Genomic DNA, 9,924 nt, shown 5'->3' with positions numbered 1-9,924 from the left:
CTCTTCTGCTGTGTATTTCAGGCCATTTTAATTTTCTGCTGGGTTTACGTGCGCAAGTACCAGAGTCGGCGGGAAAGTGAAGTGATTTCTACCATAACAGCAATATTTGCGTTGGCCGTTGCTCTTATCACATCAGCACTACTACCAGTGGACATCTTTTTGGTTTCGTATATGAAAAACCAAAATGGTACATTTAAGGTATGGAGTTGTAAAAATGTTAATTACCTCTTCAGAAGAAGCATTTGTGTTGCAACAGGATGTTCTTAGGTTGTCAAAGTGTTTAAAATCAATGCTAATACCTGCATAGTAACACTAAACTGTTTAGTGATGAGTTTTTTTTGAAGTTGGGTATTAGTGCTGTACATACAACACTGAGATCTGTTATTTAATCTAGATTTCAGTTTTTTCAGATTTTGTATTTATCTTAAATATTCTACTCCTTTCCGAACGCTCATTCCTTCTGCTGTGCAAGAGTGAGTGTACCATCTGGAAGAGATCAAGAAGTTGCTTAAGTGTTGGATTTTTAGTACATTATAATAGGACATTGTGGAATAAAATTTGTTGCACCTTTGATCAAAACCAGACTGTATTGCCCATTTGTAATTTAGGTTATTTTTTTTGTCTTATTTGCCAGCAAAAAATTTGGTATGGAAACATTAAGACTTTATAAAGATTTACTGTGTTAATCTACCTATAATTTAAAACCTGAATTAATAAGCACCCTTTTGAAAGAGGGAAAGCTGCGAAAACCCTTTAGGGAGGGAAATACAGTAATATCTCCTCTTGGCTGATAGAGCCGTAACCAAACCTACTGTATTTATAAACTGTAGGAGGTTGCTGTGCAAAATGAGTTCTTAATGAGATGAGTAATTGTTGTCATCTGCTCTAAGCATTGGTGTAAGTAGGGGTTCTTCCCAATGCTTCAAGTATTGACATTTTTAATTTTCAAGGGGAGTTCTTGAAGGTAGAGACACAGTGTCTTTGTGAGGACACTATAAGTAACAAGAGGTTGGACTGGAACATATTGGTAACTTGAATAACTACTTAGTTTGGTTTGGAGCCTACCTGGATCTGTAGTAAAGGTTATGATCCTGAAACAAATGATAAAGTGGGAAAATGGTAAATGCTTGCAGCTCAAAAACTGTGTTCCCTTTCAGCCCTGCTCACAAAGGGAAATGTAGGTCTTTCTGGATCTGTGATAATGCTTCAGAACTAGCTTGCTGGTGATTATATAAATGCAAGTCATAAGAAGCCTTTAGAATTGAGTCATGATGGGAATGTTGTCATCTCTATTGCTTAATGGTATTATAGAATAAATGAAGGCATTACTCAGTGTTACTGTTAAAAGTTTGTGTCTTCAGACTTTTTTTGTTCAGAATTAAAGTGGATATGGAAGACAGAAGAGATCTTTCACGTGTCAGGATTTCAGCAATTCAATGATACTCAGTATTAAGAAATAAATTGAGCCTGACTATCTAGAGTAATAACCATGATGTAACTAGGTCCAGCTGAAAAGTGCACATCTGATGGGGACTAAGCAGAATGTTCTGTTGCGAAGGAGGCCTATTTTGCTAATGTATACATTCTTCTGTAAAGTATCTTTTTGCCTGTGCTTCTGAAGCTTCTTGGTCCTGCTTAATTCCTAACGTTTGTAGATACTTCTGATGGCCTGTTGAAATAAAATTGCTCCCTAGTGCCTTGCAGAAGAATTCTTCTGTGTCTTTTAAGTCTCAGCTGAATTGAGTTTCTAGCTTTGCAGCAGTAACATGAGATCTTTTGATATAAATGCATTTTTTCCAACACAGGTGTTGAAATAAATCAGTCAGAACATGCAAACCTGTAGGTAAACATATCTTTACTGATTTGGTAATTTCAGTTTAGAAGTAACGTTGAGGTAGGAGGCTGACAACATCTTACCATCAGATCTTTGTTAATTGTTAAAGCTTTTAACACTGTCCAGGGTAACACATGCTTCTTTCCTGCTACTGCTTCACAAGTAGGACAGACTTGATCAGGTTCAGAATATTTCCAGGAGACTGGACTTTCTCTGGACTATTCTTTCAAATCCAGCACTTCAAGACCCTCTCACTATGACTCTGGCAAGAACCCTCTGTTGCTGTGGATGGCCAGAGGGAGTTAAGTCTTTACTATAGTCTTCTCAGTGACTTTTTGAGGTAGATCCAAGTAGCAAATGTGAATAATATTCTCTGTAGATAAATTAGTTATTTCATCAAAAGACCTTCCAACTGGATGATTTCAGGGCTCATGCCGCAAGAGTAGTGGCAGTTACCAAGATTCTAGGTCAACAATTCTTTTCGTTATGTAGTCTTTTTCTGTGCCTCCCAAGTGTAATTTCTACTGTCAGCGTTAGAGTGATGAGAAAGACAAAGATGCTCAACTTAGGAGGAAGAGGTACTATATGTGGACTTGAAGTTAATTTTTAATGAATCTTGCCCTTCTACCAACTTGTGGATATTCTTGAGGCTTTTCTTTGAACAGGCTTGTAGCAAACTTAGGGAGAAGCACATTTTGTCGATAGCACAGGTTAAATTGAACGCATGGTCTGATGGTTCAAAGTTCTCATTGTGTGTGTGATTGGTGACAAATGAAGAGGGTATATGTCTTGGCTAGGAGGATTGACTTGATGGTCTGAACTGTATAACCCAAGCAGAGCACCCTTCTGAAGGCTGTGAAAATTATGCTGCTTTCTGGAGGAATTCACTTTAAGGTGTTGTGTAGCCTTTTTCCATCATGTGTTCTGTGGTGCCTTCCTTGACAAGGGCTATGTGCTGTACCTTGGTCTGCCTTGGTTGTTTACCTTGAGGTTTTGTGCATTTCAACAGGACTGTTAAGGTACTATTTATACATCTTTTAATTAAGACAAACTATTCTTTACTGTGAACAAGTGGCTTGAAGCATTTGTTACATAATGGTGTCTCCCATCATATTTTGAGAGACTTGCCAGATATTATCTTAAAGGTTTTTTAGTGAGTGAACTGAGCGGGTTTGTTATTAGAAAGTTTTGCACGCTAACTGTAGTAGAAGTCACTGCAACACCTTTCCTGGAGGTTGGGATTGCTTTGATTCATAGTGCTGCTTAAGTAGGAAAGAAGGCTTTTGGTTTTAGTACTAGTAAAAGAACGGAGTATTACCTTGTAAGTGATGTTATGGTAATATTCACCAGCACCACTTTGAGCTCAAGGTTTTGTATGTTTGGATTTACAATGCTATAGTTTGTTTCAGTGGGCTTCACATATATCCACTTGTATCAGATCTGTTTGATCTGAAAGCTTGTTTGATTTTTAACAAGCACTTAGGAACAGAAAACCTCACCATAGCTTAAAGACTTAAAATTGGTGCTGGAACCCAAGCCCTCTGGGTCTGACCTACAGGTTTCAAATATTTAAAATAAAACTGATGCATTCTTGCAGCAGGAAACAAGGATACTCCCATCACCACACTGGTTTTTTTTCTACTGTTGTTTTAGCAGAAGGCAGAGAAGGTCATGAAACCTTTTTCACTTAGAAATGTATGGATTCTTGCTGCTGTATGAAGTTAAAAGCCAGCGGCATGTTCTTTGTCTGATTAGACCGAATGTATCACAACAACCTGAGCTGTTAAAAGCCGGTTGTCTTCTGAGTGGTTCAAGGAGTAGCATCTGTTTAGTGGGAGATACGTAATAGAATGGTCTGTAAAAAGGTTTTTTTGCATCTTGCAAGGGTGGTGGTGGGGGAGCAACTCATTATATAGATACTCAGAATACAAACCACTAGAAATGTCAGGGGGATTTTATTTTTAGAAAGGTGTTAGTTGAGAAATCATTATTGTCTGAGACCATGCTTCTTGTTCTGAGTAAGAATTACTACTTTTGAAGTAATAATGCTTGGCCGAAACATTCACAGTAGCCAGATGTGCCTGAGATATGCATGTTTCTGTGTGTTACTCTCCATCTGGCAGTCAAAATTCTGGCACTGTCCCATTTTGGAGATAACAGGCTGGAAGATCTGAGACCTGGATATGAAACTTCTTGATTATATAACCATGCTATGACCCACTCTCCAGTCTTTCATGCTGTATCTTCCTTTTATTGGCTGAGGTTTGGAGAGGCTAATCAGCAGAATGACTGCTTCATCTACATTTGATGAAACATCACAAATACTGTAACCTGTAATGTGGTACTCATGAAACTCTTGCAGGGTCCAGCAGTGACAGTAGAAATATCACATTTAATGGGGACAAAGGAATGAAATTCATGGCTGTTCCCCCATTAAAAAGTGGGGAAGGTCAAAACTGTCAGATTAACTTGTACTGCTTTCATTTGGGGAAGTTATCTGTATGGTTGGAATAGTAGTGTTCTGTTGAAATACATTAACATGAGTTACTAACTGGACACAGTTTCTGGAAAAGACTCAGCTCAATGATTACTGGGGGAGCAAATGTTCTTCATAACTAATTTTATATGAATAAAATTGCTAAATGAATCTTCTGAGGGAGCTTTGCTTTGGTTTTAGCATTTAGGTAAACTGGAAGTGTCTTAAACTGCCTCTTTTATATCCTTACTTACACAGCAACATTTTACTAATATATTTACTTTTTACACTTGTAAGTGCATTTAACATGACCTATGTTAAGGAATACTTAAGCATAATAGCTTAATATGGGTAATCATACTCATTTCACATACCCTTGCAATTTGTGACTTCCCTTATCTATCAATGCAATGCATTGTTATGGGTATTTTAAAGGTGGTGTGTTATGTGCTTGCCAAACTACACGGAACAGAATGAAATACAGCAGAACAGTGCAGAGTGCCTGAATTCTGCAGATCTTAAGAGAATTTGTGGTCACATTTTCAACCTTAAACTGTTGCTGAAGGCAGTAATGAATTCTAACCTTCCTAATCTATTGTACTTCTAAGGTATTTGCTGTATGTATTGTAAGCTTAGATTGTAATGGATGGAGAAGAAAAACAGACTAGATCTACAGGCTGTCCAGATGAGTTCTCAGCTGAGTTGTGGGTGTGCTAGTTCAGTAAATTCATATACCTAGCTGCTTGATATGTCACCGGTGATGCTGAGAATGTCAGAGCTCTTGACACTCACTAGGTAGCACTGTTTCTTGCTTCTGACAAGACAGTGCTGCTGTCACTAGCTTTTGAAACAGCTCAGATGAACTGCTTACAGCTTTTGAGTTACTGATGGTGTGTGCATATGCATAATTTGTCAGAATAAGGTTTTTTTGCCTCTTTACTTTATGTAAATGTGGGACTTAGCAGACTGAAAGCTGACGTAATAAATATTAAATTGGCTTGCATTACAGTTTCTTTCTGTGCAGAGTAGTGTGAAGTTTCTTTATTGGGTCAGATCTAAATGATGGTGAAATGCACACATCTTTGCATCTTGACATGTTTATTTAAGATAACATCTCACTATTTTAGTGTAGTGTAGTGTATGTTTCCTAGAATATTAATCTGGTCCTGTATGCAACTTAATTTGAGAAATAAGATGAAGAACAGTTACAATGTTTTCAAGTTCTACATCTGTATTGTGTTATAAATGTTGTTAATGCTTTTCTGTAGTTGAGGGAGAAGCAATTCTTTGGCAGCTAAGCTCTGTTGGTATTTCCATTACTAGCTACTTCTTCCTGTACAATGACTGTGCCACTTAAACATTGGGTCTTAATGTTGTTTTTCTTGCTTAACCTTGGTTGGTGTGCGTTTGAATGTCTCCATCATTTACAGGAGAGACCTTGTTCCAGTACTTACTTGGAAGCAAATAATGCAAACTGTCCAGTTCAGGCTTGATTTTTCCCTTAGGCATAATTAAAGCAATGTAATCTCTTAATTTTTAACATTAGGCAATTTAAATGCTTTAGTGTTACGTAGTATTAACTTATTACAATCAGATTCTTTTGTGGTGTATTTAAATGCAAATGCCTAGAAATTTCTTAGTTGAAATGCTGTCGGGCTTGAGCCTGACAGTCTTCAAAGATTTAGCTTATTGTGCACCTGGCAGACACTTCAGGTATTGCTTCTGTCCCCTTCTGTGAAAATATTTTTCATCCTTCCTTTTTGCTGATTACATGTCAAAATGCATGTGTACTTTTCTACTCAAATTCCAGTTGAATGATGATCTAATTTAGTTCAGACAGTGAATTTTAAAAGCTTAATGTAAAGTGACCTACTGGAAGTCTTAATACAGTAACAAAAAGGAAGGTGGTGCTGACTTTCTGAGATAATAGAAAAATCAAGTATTCATGATATGTTATCAAACCCATATTCTATAAGAGTTTATGAGTATTGAGAGAACTAATAAAGCAAGTGCCTAACATCTTTAAGTCTTGTGGTAGCAGTCATTAAGGAGTATACTCACTTGCACTTTGATATCTCTGTCCTAGTCATGCGTCTTTACAAGTGAAAGGGCTTGCTCTTACCAGTTTAGAAAAAACCTGGACGTGGAAATTGAAAGGAGCTTTGACAGTGCTGGACATTTTTGTTTTTCTTCACCAATTCAGTTATTTTCGTGTGTTCTCTAGCTTTTAAAGAGTTTTGCTTCTGGATAACTACTGTCTTGATATTGACCACACATAGATTGAATCCCACAAGACTAAAACAATTCTGGATATGTTTAAGCTGTACTGGCAGGTTTGGACCTTTGGACCTTGTATTCAATCCCTGAGTTTGGCTGCCAGCCATTGTTATAAGACATTTAGCTTCCTTAAACCAATAGTTGCTCTCTAGGAGGAGAAAAAGGGAATGGGTGCAAGAGCTTGACATCAGCTGTCTGGCTGACTCCTGTTTCCAACATAGATTTGTGTTTTCACTTTCATTGCTTCCACACTCTGAACCATTCCCCAGGACTGAGTAACATAGTTACTTTTGCTTTTGTTCATATAAAGGCTATCAGTGCTGCTGGGTTTGGAGTTGTAGGATCTAAGTTGCTAAATTGAATATTCATGTAATTCAAGTCTTGCTCAAACAAAGAAGTGAAGTCTCATACTTCTGAAAAGGGAGATGATAGATGAAACTGGTAAAATAACTAGAAAAACAGAAGTTGCTGAGCTGTAACTGAGCATAATAAAAAGTAATTTGTTATTCTTCTGTCTAAGTACTGTTTCATCTGTAAATGTAAATTTTAATCAAAGATATTCTGTGATAGAAATATTGTGTGTACTGTGTCCACCTCTTTGGCCCACAGCACAAGAAAGCTGTTAGAACAGGGCCACAGAAATGGTCTGGATCTCCTTCCCTATGAAGACAGTTTGAAAGAGTTGGGGTTGTTCTGCCTAGAGAAGAGAAGGCTCTGGAGAAATGTTATTGCAGCCTTTCAATATACAAAGAGGTTATAAAAATGATGGAGAAACACTTTTGACCAAAGCCTTTAGAGACAGAACAAAAGCCAACAGTTTTAGACTGAAGGAGTGTGGGTTTAAACTGGACATGAAGAAGAAATTTTTTGTGGTGAGAGTGGTGAAACTCTAGAACTGGTTGCCCAGAGGGATTGTGGATGCCCCATCACTGGAAGTGTTCAATATCAGGTTGAATGGGGCTTTGAGCAACTTGACCTGGTGAAAGGTGTTCTTGCCCTTGGGCAGGAGGGATGGACTAGATGATCTTTGAAGGTCCCTTTCAACCCAAACCATTCTGTGATGGTCTTAAGAGACTCTTATAAAGATACTGTGGGAATTAGCAGAACATACATGGGAGCTGCCAAAGCTACTCAGTGTTCTTTCAGGTCTAAAATCTGCCCTTTATGAAGCTGTCATATGCTTACTCCTGTTTGCATTCCTGTTTGCTCAGTGATTTTCACTGTTGCTGGCAGTCTAGCATCTTTTTTTTTTTTTTTTTAGACATAGCTTTTTTTATATCCCTCTATGTATATGTGTTCTTTAATGAGTTATTGTCTTGTAGTATTATTTTGTTTCATTTGATGATAAATGCTTCTATCCTTTATTGCTAGATCTGGGCTGATGCTAATGTTTCAAGACAAATTGAAGACACTGTACTTTATGGATATTACAGTAAGTATTTTAATTTTTTTCCAGTTAATAGGACCTTTAAGTGAAAGCGTGAAGTTTTTAGAGATCATACTGGATTGTCCCTTTTGGTTAAACATTAGTCTTGTACTTGCTGCCCTTCAGGGAACGTTTTTACCTTCAAGAGCCTTCTGAAAATGCAAATATACTGAAGGCCAGTCCATGAAAAGGCTTCTGTTATATAATCTATGGTTAACATATTTCCTGTGTGGGTATTCAGTGGTCCCTTAAGGGAAACATGGTTTTGCTGTAACTTTCATGATGCTTAATATATGCAGCAGTGTGAAACTTGCCTACCATGTATAAAGTTCAGGCAACCATGAGTGTGACACTTTTAAGTGTTCAGGTTCAGCAACTGCTGTGTTCAAAGTAACAGCTACTGTGAAGGAGCATAAAGGAGTTGATTCAAGAGTGATAATCCCTGAACAGAACTGAAGTTAAAAAAAAGGACTGAAATGAAACGTAATAATAAAATTTATTGTTCACCAAACCTTTGTATAGTCATAGATCAGTTTTTTAGTTGTCCTTATGGAATTAATGAGTAGTAAGGGGCAGCTGTAGAAGAGTGCATATCACTGTTTGAGTGAAATGCCTGCCTTAGTCAAGGATACAAAGCAGGTAGTTGCCTGCTTTTGGTAACATTTCCTAAGACTTGACGTTTGGAAGTCTTGGAAGACTATAGGTTGGCTCTTTTGAATATATTTTTTTAGATCAGGAAATGGTTCTAAATACTGGACTTTTTGTTAAGTTACACAATGTTTATTGCCTGCCAGTGATACTGACTGAAACTAAAATGTGCAGTTTCAGGCTGAGTGAAACCTAAAGTCAAAAGTAGTAAGACACTTCTGTTTTCAAAAAGGAACTTCTAAAAACTAGTTATCTTCCACAAAGATTCTTTAGTATATAATAGTGGTATTGCTTTGTATTTGCTTTCTACTCTTTTTAGGTGTTATTTAACAGCCCAAGTATTTTACAACTTCTTATGTGGGGTGGTTGTGAAACTCTTCTGTGGACAGTTTTCTATAGATTAGTGGATTAGTGAGACTGATGAATTTCTGTAAAATGTTTTGGTCTGAGTCTCTTGGTAAATGCCAAACTAATCTTTGGAATAGATTAGAACTTCAATTTGGAAAACTACTTTTGTTTTTGGTTTGTCTGGACAGGTCTACTTGAAATACTGTAGGAGGAATGTTTTATTTCATAGCATCCTCCAGATGGTGGTAGAGATTTAAAGATGTTTTTAAAAACATTTTTCTGTTGTTATCTTAATTTGAGCATTTGATAGACGTTTTTATAACTAGAGCTACACTGAAGTGAGCAGTAATAGGTAACTTATTTTCAGAAGTCTCTATTAGTAATATATAAAACCACAACTTAATGCCTCTCCATAATCTAGTTCCCTGCTGCTGTTGCACAGCATAGTGAGAAGGAGAGCTGAGAAGGATTAAGTTAAACAATTTTTCCAGTCTTGCAGTACTATTCAATTTTTTCTACTTGTATCTTCTTGTAAAAGTATTTGGTCTTTTTTTTTTTTTTTTAACAAGCAGGATGAGCAAAACTCAAGTATCCTTTTGTACTTAAGGACATGAATTCCAGTGTTTTCTTTTGTCTCATGAAAATGCAGTGATAACTATGTTACTGTACCACTTGACTCCTGCAGTTATATTGGCAACATATAGTATCAATAATTGGTGCACTTTGGTCACTGCCCTTCAATTCAAGACACTTCTAATTTTTACAAGAATTTGGAGGCTGTGGTTTAACTGATGTTTTAGAATATTAAGGATTACTTTGCTACTTGTATTGCATTTTACTGATAAAGCTGTAACTAAATGCAGAAGAGCTTTCTATTTTTTCCTTAGTTGTTAGCCCCCACAAAAAAATGTTCTG

General features: G+C 36.9%; 1 protein-coding gene across 2 annotated transcripts in view; it reads left to right on the top strand.

Annotated features, from left to right (window-relative positions):
- LMBRD1 (LMBR1 domain containing 1) overlaps positions 1 to 9,924 on the top strand; it is a 74,581-nt gene that overhangs the window by 797 nt on the left and 63,860 nt on the right. For both annotated transcript variants that reach the window (XR_001876682.1, XM_017826510.1), the window contains exons 2-3: positions 22 to 198; positions 7,959 to 8,019. Coding sequence is in view for 1 of the 2 variants with exons in the window: in XM_017826510.1 (XP_017681999.1) it covers positions 22 to 198; positions 7,959 to 8,019 (238 nt within the window). In the remaining variant the exon portion in view is untranslated. The remainder of the gene's footprint in view (positions 1 to 21; positions 199 to 7,958; positions 8,020 to 9,924) is intronic.

Source organism: Lepidothrix coronata, unplaced genomic scaffold, assembly GCF_001604755.1.
Source record: "Lepidothrix coronata isolate B3197 unplaced genomic scaffold, Lepidothrix_coronata-1.0 Scaffold4, whole genome shotgun sequence".
NCBI classification, from domain to species: domain Eukaryota; kingdom Metazoa; phylum Chordata; class Aves; order Passeriformes; family Pipridae; genus Lepidothrix; species Lepidothrix coronata.
Note: the sequence above shows the minus strand (reverse complement) of the source record. Positions and strands in the feature narration are given on the sequence as shown.